The sequence below is a fragment of the Bison bison genome, unplaced genomic scaffold, assembly GCF_000754665.1.
Source record: "Bison bison bison isolate TAMUID 2011002044 unplaced genomic scaffold, Bison_UMD1.0 scf7180017862984, whole genome shotgun sequence".
NCBI classification, from domain to species: domain Eukaryota; kingdom Metazoa; phylum Chordata; class Mammalia; order Artiodactyla; family Bovidae; genus Bison; species Bison bison.
In genome coordinates, this window is record NW_011493556.1 from 838,960 (window position 1) to 856,829 (window position 17,870).

At 36.8% G+C, this 17,870-nt stretch overlaps 1 protein-coding gene across 2 annotated transcripts in view; it reads left to right on the top strand.

Annotated features, from left to right (window-relative positions):
- The window catches only part of NELL2 (NEL-like 2 (chicken)), a 389,871-nt gene that overhangs the window by 137,146 nt on the left and 234,855 nt on the right, over nucleotides 1-17,870 (top strand). For both annotated transcript variants that reach the window (XM_010833122.1, XM_010833121.1), the window contains one exon: nucleotides 14,807-14,898. In XM_010833122.1, coding sequence (XP_010831424.1) covers nucleotides 14,807-14,898 — 92 coding nt within the window. The remainder of the gene's footprint in view (nucleotides 1-14,806; nucleotides 14,899-17,870) is intronic.

The following is a 17,870-nucleotide window of genomic DNA, read 5'->3' on the forward strand; positions in this document are numbered from 1 at the left end:
GTATACACGTGTTCCCCATCCTGAACCCTCCTCCCTCATCCCTCCAACCCCAAGCATCCAGTATCATGCATCAAACCTGGACTGGCGACTCGTTTCATATATGATATTATACATTTTTCAATGCCACTCTCCCAAATCATCCCACCCTCTCCCTCTCCCACAGAGTCCAAAAGACTGTTCTATACATCAGTGTCTCTTTCGCTGTCTCGTATACAGGGTTATTGTTCCCATCTTTCTAAATTCCGTATATATGCGTTAATATACTGTATTGGTGTTTTTCTTTCTGGCTTACTTCACTCTGTATAATAGGCTCCAGTTTCATCCACCTCATTAGAACTGAATAAGAATGATTTCATGAGTGAAGTAAAAATCTTTCAGAAATATAAAAAGCTGAAAAAATGAAGTACATAGTGAGTAAATCTAAATGAATAGTGATAAAATAATATAATAATTATCATCATTTTAATAAGGTCTTAAAAATTTAAGAATATATAGAATGTTTAAAGTATGGCAATAACATAGTATAGCAGAGAGTAAAATATGCTAAAATGTGTTACTGAGTGAGTGAAAGGGAAAATACAATGAAAAAAATCAATTTAAAATTATTTATAAAACAGGGCAAAAAAGAAACAGCATAGGCGGAGGAAAAAAGCACAAAATAAAACAGTAGATTTAAAAATGAATTGCACTAAATGTAAATGGGCTAAATAGTCCAGTTTAAAAAGATATTTTGAAACTGAATTAATGAAATCCAACTCTCTACTGTTTAAAAGATGCACATCTAAATCACAAGGATTCAGAAAGGGTGAAAGTGAAAGAATAGTAAAAGATAGCCCATGGAAAGGAAGGCTAGTTTCTCCTGATTAATATCAGACAACGTGACACTAAGGCAAAGATTACTACCAGAGTTACTTCATAATAATAACATTGCAAATCACAGGGAAGATGTAGCAATTTAAATTAGTACATACCTAATAATATGGTGGTAGTGGTTTAGTTGCTCAATCCTGACTGATTCTTGGGACCCCATGAACTGTAACCCACCAGGCTCCTCTGTCCATGGAATTTCATATAGCCTCAATATATATGAAACAAAATTGACAGAACTACATGGAGCAATAGATGAATTCAGTCAGAGTACTAAATTGCAGGAATTGACAGAATACAAGTATACTAAAAATCATTAAGAATACAGAGCACTTGAATGTGATTGACAGTTCACACCTAATGAACTTGTATATAGAACATTATGTTCCCAAAGTGCACTTTATGTATTCTTTTATGTATCCAAACAACATTTACAAATATTGATTATGTACTGGATGATAAAGCTCAACTCAATAAATTTCAAAGAATTAGATTATATGGGATATACTCTCTAACCACAGTGCAATAAGGTAGAAATCAATAACAATAGGTAAATAAAAAATTCTGTTAGAATTCCTTGTTTCTCCAATAAGCCATGCTAATTTCTCCCTCCGCTTAGAACTTTTTTCTTGTCATTTTCCCCTACCTTAGCTCCTCTTAGCCTTCAGTCTCAGCGAACGTTTCATCGCCTCAGAGAGGTATTCCCTGGTCAACCCAAAGTATTCAATAGTATTCCCTAACCAAATCCAAAATAGCTGACTAGTTATTTAGTGCCTGATTCTTGTTTGTTTGTTTTTTTTTTTTACTTAGTGTTAGCCTTCAATTATTGCACATTTGCCTAATTAGTTGTTCTCGAATCCTCCTCTATATTGCATGTTTTGTGAGGGCAAAGTCTGTATCTTTTGTTCACATCTGTGTTGCTGTGCTGAGCAGTGTCTGGTGTATAGTGGCCACTATTGAGAGGATGAGAATTAATATTTCCATAATGTTCTTAATAAATGGTGGGGAGGAGAAGTGCACCAATACAGATGATAGTATCTTCAAAGGCATGAAAAATTGTGGGAAGTCCTTTCAGTTCTTAATTCCAGAGGCTTTGGGGGAATGTAATCAAACTTTGACATATTATTATGAGAAGTGTTAAGTTTGAGGGTAATTTAATTCTTAATTTCCAGACTTAATGTGTTTAACATTTTAACCTCAATGTTTCATTTAGCATAGCTGTAGAAAATTTTACTTAATTGGCCCCCTAAGGGGGAAAATTGTCTGAAAATAGGAAACAGCGAAATATTTCAACAAATATTTTGTCTCAAAATACAAGTCCAACTGTATTTAATGAGGCTCATCTCCAGTTTCACAGCATGCATAAATTCTCTCTTTCTCTGTCTCCCCCTGGCATCTCCTCCTACTCCTTCTCCGTTTCCCTTGTCCTCCACTTCCATTATTTTTTTTGAAGTTACAAGTAAGTGATTTAGAAGTTAAGAAGCTACTGGAAATAGATCTTTAGGTTTATAATGTTATGCTTAACTATAGCATAAGAGTAAAATAATTTTGGCCAGATTTCCTGTAAGTCACTCTTGTATTATCTAGGATGGAGATGCATGTTAAAAGATCCCTGAATTTATGATTCTCAACACTGGCTGTCCAGTGGAATCAATTGAATGCTTTAAAAATACTGATGTCCAGGCCCCTCCTCAAGAGACTGTGATTTAGTTGGCCTGAGTGTTACACACTGGTATTTTCGACAATCTCCCTAATTGATTCTTATGTACAAGCAGGGTTGATAATCAGTGATCTACAACTTCATGTCCCAAAGTGTGATCACTAGACTGGAAGCATCAGTATTACTGAGGAGCTGGTGAGACATGCCAAATCGTAGCCCCATTCCAGATCTACCTAATCAGGATCTTCATTTATATAAGATCTCTAGGTGATTTGAGAAGGACTCATCTGTGATTTTCATTGGTGCTATAAAAAAAAAGTTAAATATCAATGGCACTTGAGGCTAAGCCTATGTACTTATGCTGCCATAACAGCATAAGTTAGATTTGCATATTAACCAAGAAGTAGATTTTTTCCTCAGACCTGTTTATGGCAACTGTATTTGTACGGTAAGTCTAATATTATGGAAATACTATAAATACATCATATACATGCATAATATGCAAATCAATGAAATATGAATGTGAAACAAATACATTTTCTTTTAATAAAAATTGAGTGTTTTGGAAAAAGATGGTAAACTCAAACTGCTAAAAAATATACTCTTGAATTACATATCAGTAAGACAGCTGTAAAATACAAAAGAAAACATAAGAATAATCCCTCTTCAGATTGCTTTATGAGTATCTATCTTGTTAACCTCAATCAAAAACTTAGAAATTGTAGGCAACACATTATAAATTTTATTTTATATAATCTAGATTACAATGAAGCATAATCAACAAATCTATACTGAAGAAAAGTGTTCTACTTCAAAACACTGAATGCATAAGGGTGTGTTTTTAATTAAAATGTTCAAGGTACTTATTTATTGTGGTCTCTGATTTCTCACTTTAACTGATTTGTTTTTTAAACAATGGACCAAATATCTATCCAGATAACATGGAATAAATGGTTTTCTACTGAATATCTATGTGACTGTCTCTCTTTGAATGTTAATTGTATTTTTCTCTTTTTCTAGTTCTTTTTCCTCTGCAGAGTAAAGTAGTTTTCAAGCTTAGCTATATATGTGGACAGCTTTAAAAAATAAAGAAGCCCAGGTCCTACCTTCTGAGATTCTTATTACTATGCAGCTGGGTGTAGAGCTTTAAATGTTCTTCACGTGATTTTAATATGTATCTAGTTGAGAACTGTTGGCCCAGTAGATTTGGACCATATAAATTGGTTATAATCAATTGTTCATAAATCAATTCCAGCTTACAGATCCAGGTCCTCAGTATATTATTATGATTATTATTCTCTTCTGGTCTCTGACTCTATCATGAGTACTCTTTCTCTGATATAAATCACATTAAAGCGATTTTCCTGCAGTGGTCATTTTCAAATGTTCCTCCTCTGGAAACCATTTTCAATTTCACTCTCAAAAGATGCTTTTCTTCCTCTGAGTTGTGTGAAGTTCCTTGTGTGCATGCTGCCTGTTTTGCATGCTAGGCTGAATGCTTCTTGAAGGCAGGAAGGCACCGTCAAAGGACAGCACCTGGCAGACATGAGGCTATCATAAATGCATCTTATTTCCAGGTGTTGCCACTCTTGCTGCAAGCTTTTATGAAATTATTTTGCTTCTCCTGTTTAACCTGTTGTTGCTTTCTGCTTTCCTTCCTCCTGCTCCATCTCACTTTATAATTTTTCTGATCCCTGCTGCTCTCTCTCCTTTCTCCTCCCTCCTCATCGTGGTGGCCCTCTGTATATCTTATTCTACACAGATCAGCTCCCCTTAACCTTCTGCTTCTTCTCTTCCTTTGGCTCATATGCTCTGTATAATAGAACGTGTTATTAATATACCCCTCAAGAAACAGCATTTGAAATACGTCCTTCCAAGAGAACTATCCTCCCAACTCCCCACCATTCTTTCTTGTGTTGCTAGTACATATAGGCCTTAAAACTGCACGGTCACTCAGGGTGTTTGCTTGTGGTCCTTTGGTGAGCTCTAGTGTGTGGTTTATAATGAAAAGAATCATGCTTTACAATTCACAAAGTATTCAGTATCTTTGTCCATATAATAATGAAACAACATATGCTAAAAGATGCAGGTCATTTTGGAAGTATGTTCTTCAAAATTAAACTAAAGATTAAGTGTTTAAATTTTGACTGAGGTCACTGGATTCTTAGTGGTAAGAAAAGATACCCAGAAGTATTTTCAGATGAATTCTAGTCCTGGCTTTGAAACTGGAAGATTCAAATACGAACTTTTCCTTATTGTATTATGTATTATGTTTTCTTTGTAAAAGCTGTCACCTCGTGTATGTTCATGTTGTCACGTTAATAGTATTCATGTATTAACATGAATATGTTTTTCTCCAAATCTTTACCTTCATTCATTAAACTTATTTTTGTTGTCTCTAGGAGAGTAAGTGAATTGATTACATTGTCTTTTTAAAAAGAATCCATTCTATGGTATATAAAGTAGGATCAGGGATGAAAAGGTAGCTAAATGAAAAGAATTTCAGGGTTTATCATAGTTACAATTGTGTAGAATTAAATTAAGGACAAAGGTACTGAATTCTTCTTTCCAGCCATAGGCTTGGCGTTTTATTGCTATGATCTTCTAAATATCCAGTTCTTGCTTTCCCAGTATCTGGCCTTTTAATCCAAAGGTTGGTCTGGTTAGGGAGTTAGAATTTTTGCTTCTGTTCTATTATGGAAGTTATTTTTATCCTCCTTTGTCTCTTCACTCCTCACTACTGCTAGATTTGTGGTGTTTCAGGGCCTGTTCTTTTTTTGGAAGAATTGGCTACTGAACTAAATTAAGGCCCCCTACGGAAAGTACTCTTTGGTCCTGTAGAAGCCCAAGGACAGGAAATATATAGGCTAAGAAAAGAGGTTGGCACATCCACTCTCATGCTCTCATTTCCTAAACTCTAATATTAGTTTTGCAAACAACTGAATTCCCAAACAATTAATGAGATTTAGTTAAAGGAAGCAATCATGTATAATTAATGAATTTGTAAATTATTTAAACAGTCTGAAATTCTGATCATTTAAACAGCATTGACTCATAAAATTTGGTTTTATGGAGAGGAAGGAAAAAGTTTTATCATCAAATTATTCAAGCAGACTTGCATCGTGTATGTTGCCTTGTATCATTCATACTGCCTGACAGTGGCCAGCTACTTTTTCAGTAACTGATAGACAAATCTATTCCCATTTCAAGTATTACATCCTTGCTCCAGTGGAACATAAGCTGCCATTTTACGGAAAAGGCAAAATATTTCTGTGAGACCCAATTTATAGAACTTTTACTAGAAGAGGCAAAATTAAAGGATAAGGCCAAATATAAAGGGGCCCATGAAGATCAGAGAGGACCAATTTTCTTGTTTTCAGCCTTTTCATCTAATAGGAAGCTGGAAGAACCACTTACAAAAAAATAAAAACTTTTAGAGTTTATTATCCAAGGCCAGTGCTGGGTGCCAAAGACAAATTAAGACACTGTCAAAACCAATACAATATTGTAAAGTTTAAAAAAAAAAAAAAAAAAAGAACACTATCTCCCTGTCTCCTGTAGATAGATAAAAAGTGTACAACTAACTAGAGGAAAGGAAAAATGGATTCAGTGCCATGAAAGATATTTAAACATCATAGAAGAGGGAAAATTAATTTAAAGCACTTAGTGCTCAAAACTTTATTACAACCATATTGTTAAAAACTGACTCCAAGTAAATCCAGATTTCAGAAAAGATTCTAGACTGGATAAATGCAGCATGGCTGATTAAGGTCTTTTAAGAATATTGAAACACTCTCAGATATTTTTGTTTGACTCCACAAAGTCTTAGCCTGTTTCAAGAATCCATTTAGTGTGTATTCTTTTTTTAAAGTTCTAATGAAAATATAAATATACATAATTACATTTAATGAGATATTTTCTCATCTAACCATTTTGATTTGTATATTGCTAACACATAACTATCATGTTGACTCAAAATAACTGCCATTGTACATGGGGTTTTTAAGAGCCCTCCCAGAGGATATCCAGATTTCAAAAAACACCATATGAAAGCCATTACTTTATACAGCTATGTCCTTAAGGGACAGCTTAAACAACCTAAAGATCACTGATACCTACTGTTTTCAAAGAGAATTTTAAATCATAAATCCCATTTATCTTTAAGTGAATTATACTGGTTTTCTCCTTGATATCTATAACTTTCAGTTTTGTGTTGTATCATTTTTAAAGATGTTGATACCAATAGGCAAATTTAGAGTAGACTTATGTGTTTTCAATTCAGTAATGAACAGGGAAAGCTAGATATGTGATGAGTGAGGAAATGTTTAGAAGTGAAATATGTCTTTTTGCTTTTATGTTCTAAAATATTGTTAGATAGACTTGGGTAATTTTTTTCTACAAAGCTTTGTGGAAGTTGATTTAAATCTCATTAGAGGGATCTACATTTTTTATCTTTGCATTAATGACTAATAAATCATGATTTTAATGTGTAATGTATGACCGAGTTTTACTGGCTTCTTTCACTTATCCATTTCTCAATCTGTTCTATAAATTCCTTTTCACTTTTTTTACAACTGATGACTTTCAAGTTTGAATCTGTAGCATTTTGTCTTCCTATTTCTTATTTATTGTTAAAATGGGGGTAGTGAAGTGAAAATAATTCACATTAACTGCTTTTGCAGATATTCTCTTAAATACAGTGCTAAAACTGTGTAATTAGTGACACTTAATATAGCCTTGGTAAAACATTATAGCATCCTATTGAATTTAAAGTTCTAATTACTTTTCCTACCTATGGCTGAATAGGCTGTTAATTGGACAGCTCTCAGTGACATAATTCACATGATGTGAATGTACCCCCTCATACCAGCATATACCAGAGTTATAGTAAATACACAGTTGACATTGGTTAATATTAATAATAATACTAATAATAAGAGTAGCTGCAGTGGTCTGGGTTAGTCTAACTTCAAGGGGGGCTCACTTCTTTGTCTGAAGAGTGTATGAATGAATGAATACCCACCCCCTAGAAACCTTGTATCTTGAAATATGTACATGTAATACACTCAGTAAATCGCTTAGATTAGATCTTTGAAGTTCACTTCAGTTCAGTCACTCAGTCATGTCCAACTCTTTGCTACATGATGGACTGCAGCACCCTGACGCACAGAGCTTGTTCAAATTCATGTCCATCGAGTCAGTGATGCCATCCTACCATCTCATCCTCTGTCACCCCCTTCTCCTGCCTTTAGTCTCTCCCAGTGTCAGGGTCTTTTCGAATGAGTCAGTTCTTTGCAGCAGGTGGCCAAAATATAGGAGTTCCTGCTTCAGCATAATCCTTCCAATGAATATTCAGGACTGATTTCCTTTAGGATTGACTGGTTTGGTCTCTTTGCAGTCCAGGGGACTCTCAAGAGTCTTCTCCAACACCACAGTTCAAAAGCATCAATTCTTCGGTGCTCAGCTTTCTTTGTAGTCCAACTCTCACATCCATGCATGACTACTGGAAAAACCATAGCTTTGACTAGACGGACCTTTGTCAGCAAAGTTATATCTCTGCTTTTTAATATGCTGTCTATGTTAGTCATAGCTTTTCTTCCAAAGAGCAAGCATCTTTTAATTTCAAGGCTGTAGGCACCATCTGCAATGATTTTCGAGCCCAGGAAAATAAAGTCTGTGACTGTTTCCATTGTTTCACCATCTATTTGCCATGAAGTGATGGGACCAGATGCCATGATCTTTTTGAATTTTGAGCATTACTTTGCTAGCATGTGAGATGAGTGCAATTGTGCAGTACTTGGAACTGGTGATGGACAGGGAGGCCTGGCAATTCATGGGGACACAAAGAGTCAGACACGACTGAGCGACTGAACTGAACTGAAACATTCTTTGGCATTGCCTTTCTTTGGAATTGGAATGAAAATGGACCTTTTCCAGTCCTGTGACCACTGCTGAATTTTCAAATTTGCTGGTGTATTGAGCTCAGCACTTTCACAGCACTATCTTTCAGGGTTTGAAATATCTCAGCTGGAATTCCATAACCTCCACTAGCTTTGTTCATAGTGATGCTTCCTAAGGCCCACTTGACTTCACAGTCTAGGTTGTCTGGCTCTAGGTGAGTGATCACAATATCATTGTTATCTGGGTCATTAAGATCTTTTTTGTACAGTTCTTCTGTGTATTCTTGCCACCTCTTCTTAATATCTTCTGCTTCTGTTAGGTCCATACCGTTTCTGTCCTTTATTGTGCCCATCTTTGCATGCAGTGTTCTCCTGGTATCTCTAATTTTCTTGAAGAGATCTCTAGTCTTTCCCAATGTATTGTTTTCCTCTTTTTTTTTTTTTTTTGCATTGATCACTTAGGAAGGCTTTCTTATCTCTTCTTGTTATTCTTTGGAATCCTGCATTCAGATTGGTATATCTTTCCTTTTCTTCTCTGCCTTTCAGTTCTCTTCTTTTCACAGCTATTTGTAAGGCCTCCTCAGACAGCCATTTTGCCTTTTTGCATTTCTTTTTCTTGGGGATGATTTTGATCACTGCTGCCTACACAATGTTATGAATCTCTTTCCACAGTTCTTCAGGCACTCTATCAGATCTAATGCTCAAAATTCTCCAAGTAAGGCTTCAACAGTACATGATCTGAGAACTTCTAGATGTTCAAGCTGGATTTAGAAAAGGCAGAGGGACCAGAGATCAAATTGCCAACATCTGTTGGATCATCAAAAAAGCAAGAGTTCCAAAAAAATCTACTTCTGCTTCATTGACTACATCAAAGCCTTTGTGTGCATCACAAAAATCTGTGCAAAATTCTGAAAGAGATGGGACTACCAGACCACCTTACCTGCCTCCTGAGAAATCTGTATGCAGGTCAAGAAGCAATAGTTAGAATGGGACATGGAACAACTGATTGGTTTCAAATTGGGAAAGGAGTACATCAATGCTGTATATTGTCACCCTGCTTACTTAACACACATGCAGAGTACATCCTGCAAAACAGTAGGATGGATGAAGCACAAGCTGGAATCCAGATTGCCAGGAGGTATGTCAATAACCTCCGATATGCAGATGACATCACCCTTATGGCAGAAAGCCAAGAACTGAAGAGCCCCTTGATGAAAGTGAAAGAGGAGAGTAAAAAACCTGGCTTAACACTCAGCATTCAAAAATTCAAAATCATGGCATGCAGTCCCATTACTTCATGGTAAATAGATGGGGAAGCCATTTAAACAGTGACACCCTTTATTTTCTTGGGCTCCAAATTCGTTGCAGATGGTGACTGCAGCCATGGAATTTGAAGACACTTGCTCCTTCGAAGAAAAGGTTCATAGACAGCGTATTAAAAAGCAGAGACATAACTTTGCAGTCAAAGATCCGTCTAGTCAAAGCTATGGTTATTCCAGTAGTCATGTATGGATGTGAGAGTTGGACCATAAAGAAAGCTGAGCACTGAAGAGTTTGTGCTTTTGAACTGTAGTGTTGGAGAAAACTCTTGAGAGTCCCTTGGTCAGCAAAGGAGGTCAAACCAGTCAATCCTAAAGGAAATCAGTCCTGAATATTCATTGAAAGGACTGATGCTGCAGCTGAAACTCCAATACTTGGTCGTTGATGCAAAGAACTGGCTTATTAAAAAGACTCTGATGCTGAGAAATACTGAAGGCAAGAGGAGAAGGGAACGACAGAGGATGAGATGGTGGGATGGTATCACAGACTCGATGGACATGAGTTTGAGCAATCTCTGGGAGTTGATGATGGACAGGGAAGCCTGGCATGCTGCAGTCCATGGGTTCGCAAAGAGTGGACACAACTGAGCAACTGAACTGAACTGAAATTGAAGGAAGTAGAGAAAACACTAGGGCATTCAGATCTTTGAAAATTCAGTCTAATTAGCAGAATTCTGCCGTATAATGGTAAGTGATTTGGACATATGAATCCAGAGTTATGTCACAAGAAACTTAATGCTTAGTACACACACACACACACACACACACACACACACATGCACATCCCATATCTAGGAAAGAAATGAAGCCTCTGACTATGAACATGTGAAGGCAATTATATTAAAGAAGACACCAATACAGCAAAATGATTATTCCTTGGTTGGTTTGTTGAGGAAGTGACTTACTTTACACGCTGCTGGGAATGGGTGAGAAGAGAGGTGCAGTTCAGTTGGGGAATTCTAGAGACTTTCTTGCAGTCAGTGTGGTAGCCAGTGATCATTCTTCCTTATGAGGTTTTGTCCCTGACACCTGCTAGGACTGGCCTAGGTTAAAATTAGAGCATGAACCTGATCTGCTTCCTTTCCTCTCCTTGCCTATGGATCTCATTTTGATAAACTGTCTGGATTTTTCTTTAAAATAGATCTGTATTTTTCTTAATGTCTCAATTTTCTCTCTTCAAATTTTACTTGCACTGGGTTCCACTGTCTCATGCTTGTCCAAGAAGCCTATCTTTGTAAACTGTTTCTCTTCATGGTCTAAACTGCATTTCTATGATAGCCACCAGTGCTGGGGGCTCGTGATTTCTTCCTGGGAAACCCTTGCTCTCAGTTCTATCTGTCTCCTTCTCTGCTCTACTCTGTGTCCTATAAGCTAGACTTATGCAGACTACATTACCGTGGTCTTGCCAGCAGGAAATTGGAAGGCCAGAGGAAAGAGTATGTTGTGTTTGTTCTCTACATCTTCTCTGCACCAGGTTCGATTTCTGGTGGTACCTGTGTCTTTGATGATTTCAGCTCCCACTGAACTGCCTCTCACTTCATAGCTCTGGCCACCCTTGTGTCTCAGTAGAACCATTTCCTCTGCTTTTTCCTTAGCCCTAGGACGATGCTGACTAGTCGCCGTTGCCAGAGTTTGGAAACTTCTACAGCCATTATTTGTTTGCTCAGTCCTGATCCAGTTATCCCTTCCCATTTCGTCAATGAATCTCCTGTATTTTACATCTCAGTCATGAATGTCTCAATTATAGCACTTGAGCTTGGTTTTCATTATAGTTATTTGTGTACACATCTGTCTTCTCTACTCAGCATGAGGGTGTGAATCATGTCTCTTTCATCTTTGAGTCCTATTACCTAGCAGACTACCTGGCATGTTAATAGGAGATCAGTACATGCTTGTTATATGTACTGATAAATTAATATGACTTTTACTCCTGCAGTGTACTCCTATTGCCCAGAGCTATCCTAATTGTATTTTGCGGATTCCTTGTAGTATTTTTAGGAATGATTAGGAATATATATATTTCTGAGTGTCTTAACATTTACTGCTAAAGAGCCTAAGGAAGGCATATCCTGATGACATTACTAGATATTTGAAGTAAACCTTAGAATTATGGAGAATCACAACAGTTGATCAAAAATCACTCACTTTGGATTCTCTCTAAGCTAAGCTCCTCCTGTTTGTGCTCATTGCTTGAAACAGAATGAAGCAATTGTGATCTCATTCGTTTTGTTCTTCTCCCTCAGCCAAGCTACATTTGGTGCCCTATTGTCTCACAAGTTGCCTGTTTGAGTCTTTTGAATTAAGAGTTTAGAACAGAAGGTCCATCTGCTCTGCATGAATATTAAATTATAATAAAACTTTGTGTAAGAAGTATTTATCCTTGTATTTTTTACAGCATTTAGTTTTCCTTCTGTTCTAAGAAAAAATTGGAGCATCAGTTTTTGTTTTTTTTTTCAACATACCCTTGAATTTGAATAGGCTGCAGTTATCAAATTGTATAATATTGACAGAATAGGCCTAGGGACCTTTGATTGGCAGGTGCTGAAGAAGTAAAATTTTATTTGTTCTCCTTTTTTAAAAATATGTGGCAGTTATTGATATAATTGAACACACCATATGCCAGATCTTGTTATTTTGGGTTATACAATCTCATAAGAGAAAAAAAAAAAACCTCTTAAAAATTACACATTGGAGAGGCATGTTTTACAATCAATCAGATTCATTAAGTCAATGCACATGCTATTTTAATTCATAATATGATAGATAGTATGCAACTGATAAATCTGTAGTTTCATTTTGAATATTCATGAATAAGCAAGCTTCAGCCAGCTTTTAAGTAATATAATTCATGCAAGTAAGTGTATTCTCTTTCAGCAAGCTTCAAAAGTTTTAAGCCAATTTGCCAGTAATGTATACTATGTAGTGAAATTTGTTAATAAGAGCTGAGTAAGGAGATCAGGTGAAGGATGGCATTTTAAAATGTGTATACTTTCCATTATTTAAATGTGCATCTTTTAAATAATCAGTTAACTTTTGAGCAAGGATGAAAGTTGGGTTAAATATGAATATTTGAACAACCATATATAAATATATTCAATATTATTAATAGAAGCATGTCTAATTTATTTGTTATAAATTTTATAGGCAAAGTGATACTTTTAAAGATAATGGGATATATAAATTCTGAAGAGGGACTTTATTCTAACTCACACAATGAAATTAAAAGGAAATGTCTACACTCATTTTGTAAAATTCATGTAGTTATAAAGGCTTCCCAGGTAGCATTAGTGGTGAAGAACCTGCCTGCCAGTGCTGCTGCTGCTACTGCTAAGCCGCTTCAGTCGTGTCCGACTCTGTGCAACCCCATAGACGGAAGCCCACCAGGCTCCCCCGTCCCTGGGATTCTCCAGGCAAGAACACTGGAGTGGGTTGCCATTTTCTTCTCCAATGCGTGAAAGTGAAAAGTGAAAGTGAAGTCGCTCAGTTGTGTCTGACTCAGCGACCTCATGGACTGCAGCCTACCAGGCTCCTCCGTCCATGGGATTTTCCAGGCAAGAGTACTGGAGTGGGGTGCCATTGCCTTCTCTGGCCTGCCAGTGCAGGTAGACATAAAGAGTCGTGGGTTCAATCCCTGGGTCAGAAAGATCCCTTGGAGGAGGGAATGCCTACCCACTCCAGTATTCTTGCCTAGAAAATCCCGTTGATGAATGAGCATGGTGGGCTACAGTCCGTGGGGTTGCAGAGTCAGACATGACTGAAGTGACTTAGCATGTAACTGAAAATTGGATTTAGTAAATAGGGTTAACAAATTGCTCGTGTCCTTTTCTTTTTATCAGATGACCACTTCCTCTGGTCTTTTGAAGTTAGCTTGGGTTGATCTAGGTGTCACGAAGTTCCAAAGCATACAATATTTAGTGCCCTTTGAAAGAAAAACAATACAAATTTGTGAAAAAAGTTGGTTCAGAGTCATAGAAGAGCATCTAAGCTAGAGAAGGAAGCTGGAAGTTAAGCTTAATTAGCATCAGGGTAAATCTGTTTCTATTTAGGTGATGAATCAACATAGGTAGTGCAAAATATTCATTTCAAAATAAGCAAATGGTTTCCATCAAGTAAATGTATGTATTGTAAATATTTTGAAATTTTCAAAAAATTATTTCATACCTTCTATGCATTTTTTAATTAAAAATATCTTCCTCAAGTCTGAAGTTTTGTTTTGTTTTCACTGTATGTAATTGTAATGCATATAAGGGGGATTCCCTGGTGGCTCAGTGGTAAAGAACCTGTTTGCAGTGCAGGAGATGTGGGTTCAATCCCTGAGTCAGGAAGATCGTCTAGAGAAGGAAATGGCAACCCATTCCAGTATTCGTGCCTGGGAAATCCCATAAACAGAGGAGCCTGGTGGGCTGCAGTCCATGGGGTCACAAAAGAGTCGCACACAACTTAGTGACCAAGCAACAACAATAACAACGGATGCAAGGCAGGATGTGACAGTGGCAGATTAAGACCTTTCAACATCTTAAATAGGGAGCCCTAATCCACGTGTACTTATAAATAACCCCATCCCATAAAACATAAAATAAATATGCATATATGTACTGAAAGTTAAATAGTTTCTTTCTAATTTTCTGTCTTAAAATTTAAAATTCGGCAGTGGTATATAAAAAAATGAGCTTTTCTCAGAGTTGTGTTGCCCCTGAATCAGTAGCTGCCTTGAGCACCTGCTTAATGTGCCCTTAGGTGCGACATCATCTAGCAGGCAAGTAACTTGCTTAGAGTCTACTTATCAGCACCCCTTTTTCAGATTTTAATTCTGACTTGCCATTACCTCTCATCCATGATGTACCTTATTTTCCTCTATGAACTTAATGAGCATGAACGTAACTTGGGCCTACAAGTTACTTATGCTGGATTAAATTTAGGATTATAGTTCCTCAAGCACCTTGAAAAATCATAAGAACATGAAATATTGAGGCAAAATGATATGAACACTTGTAAGCTATTTTTCATAACAAAACATTAAAAAAAAATATATATATATATTTGTATTTTTTATTCCAAAGCCATATGCCAATTTCAAGGACGGACATACTTTGAAGGACAAAGAAGTACAGTCTATTCCTCTTCTGGAGTATGTGTTCTCTATGAGTGCAAGGTAAGGAAATTCTTCATGTGTGTTTTAAAATTCTTTAAATTATGTGAACATAGTAAACGTCTCTTTAAAAATCTGACTCCTGTAATACTTTGAAAACTTCTTAGGCAAAGAGAAAATTTTTAAAAATTTAAGGTATTAATTACAGCTCAACTGTACAGAAAATTCTAATTGTTTTTGCAATCATATAAATTAGTGATTGTAAAATAATTTTCCCAATAAATAAAAGCCCTATTTTGTCAAATCAAAGTTTTATGAAGTTGTCTTATGTTTTCTAAATACAAATCACCTCCTTGTTTGCTGTTTTGAAGAAAATGTAGATAAATGTAGACTCAGCCTGTTGTCATTTTAGTTTTGACTCACGTGACAAATATCACTGAGTCCAATTAAAGACAAAATGCAGTTTGACTAATAAAAATTAGCTATTCGATGGAGACAAGACTAATATTGATCTTAATTTCTTTGGGAGGGATATTTTAATTGATTTGAAGGAAAATGCTTTATAGATGTGCGACCATGGTCTCTTGAAATATGCTTCTGAAGCAAACGTGATTCATTTTAACTCTGCTTCTTGACCTAATTGAAAAAGTAAATATGTTCCATAACAGTGTTCACATATACCTTTTGTAAACTATCATCTTATATTCTTTTACCGTAATGTTCTATTTCAAGCCCTACTCTCTTTAAAGGAAACTGTCTACATATAAGATTCCTGCTTTAGGGTTCATTGATATTTGATCACTAATTTTCTTCTTAAATGCCTCTTGTACTTGGTTTCGGGTGATGATTTAGTATGTATAGATTATGTAGAAAATTAAGATAAGTTATTTACTCTGCTGGCAATACACTGTGAGAATTCATTTGATTAAATGTTGGTGAAAGGAAAATCCTCAGAATCTTGCCAAGATAAACTGAATCTGAAAAAAGCCAGCTATATACCTCAAGCATCTTAAATTGGAAGACTATGGGGATAAGCATGGAGACATAAAACAGCAAAACCGTGACAGATTTGATATCCAGAATGTGAAAGCTCTGATTTGTCCATGTTCATTATAAGGTATTCTGGCTGCTCATTTTGGCTCTAAACCAGCTCTCTCAGGTTGTATGTTACCATCTTAAAGATAAGGGAACTGGGGCATGGGCACATTAACACAATTGATGAAGCTACATTTCAAGTTTGGGTTTTCTCATAAGCGTCTCTTCAAAAATGCTGTTTTGAGAATAGATTTAAGGGACTAGATCTGACAGAGTTCCTGATGAACTATGGACAGAGGTTCCTGACATTGTACAGGAGACAGGGATAAAGACCATCTCCAAGAAAAAGAAATGCAAAAAAGCAAAATGGCTGTCTGAGGAGGCCTTACAAATAACTGTCAAAAAAAGAGAAGCGAAAAGCAAAGGAGAAAAGGAAAGATACACTCATTTGAATGCAGAGTTCCAAAGAATAGCAAGGAGAGATAAGAAAGCCTTCCTCAGTGATCAGTGCAAAGAAATAAAGGAAAGCAATAGAATGGGAAAGGCTAGAGATCTCTTCAAGAAAATTAGAGATACCAAGGGAACATTTCATGCAAAGATGGGCATAATAAAAGACAGAAATGTATGGACCTGACAGAAGCAGAAGATATTATAAAGAGGTGGCAAGAATACACAGAACTATACAAAAAAGATCTTCATGACCCAGATAATCACGATGATGTGACCATCCACTTAGACCAGACATCCTGGAATGTGAAGTCAAGTGTGCCTTAGAAATCATCACTATGAACAAAACTAGTGGAGGTGATGAAATTCCAGTTGAGCTATTTCAAATCATGAAAGATGATGCTGTGAAAGTGCTGCACTCAATATGCCAGCAAATTTGGAAAACTCAGCAGTGGCCACAGGACTGGAAAAGGTCAGTTTTCATTCCCATCCCAAAGAAAGGCAATGCCCCAAAATGCTCAAAGTACCACACAATTGCACTTATCTCACACGGTGGTAAAGTACTGCTCAAAATTCTCCAAGCCAGGCTTCAGCAGAATGTGAACCGTGAGGTTCCAGATGTTCGAGCTGGATTTAGAAAAGGCAGAGGAACCAGAAATCAAATTGCCAACATACACTGGATCATCGAAAAAGCAAGAGAGTACCAGAAAAACATCTATTTCTGCTTTATTGACTATGCCAAAGCCTTTGACTGTGTGGATCACAATAAACTGTGGAAAATTCTGAATACCAGACCACCTGACCTGCATCTTGAGAAACCTGTATGCAGGTCAGGAAGCAACAGTTAGGACTGGCTGTGGAACAACAGACTGGTTCCAAATAAGAAAAGGAGTATGTCAAGGCTGTATATTGTCACCCTGCTTATTTAACTCATATGCAGAGTACATCATGAGAAACGCTGGGCTGGAGGAAGCACAAGCTTGAATCAAGATTGCCGGGAGAAATCTCAATAACCTCAGATATGCAGATGACACCACCCTTATGGCAGAAAGTGAAGAAGAACTAAAGAGCTTCTGATGAATGTGAAAGAGGAGAGTGAAAAAGTTGGCTTAAAGCTCAACATTCAGAAAACTAAGATCATGGCATCTGGTCCCATCAGTTCAGTTCAGTTCAGTCTCTCAGTCGTGTGTGACTCTTTGTGACCCCATGAACCACAGCATGCCAGGCCTCCCTGTCCATCACCAACTCCCAGAGTCCACCCAAATCCATGTCCATTGAGTCGGTGATGCCATCCAACCATCTCATCCTCTGTCGTCCCCTTCTCCTCCTGCCCTCAATCTTTTCCAACATCGGGGTATTTTCAAATGAGTCAGCTCTTCACATCAGGTGGCCAAAATATTGGAGTTTCAGCTTCAACATCAGTTCTTCTAGTGAATACCCAGGACTGATCTTTACGAATGGACTGGTTGGATCTCCTTGCAGTCCAAGGGACTCTCAAGAGTCTTCTCCAACACCATAGTTCAAAAGCATCAATTCTTTGGCACTCAGCTTTC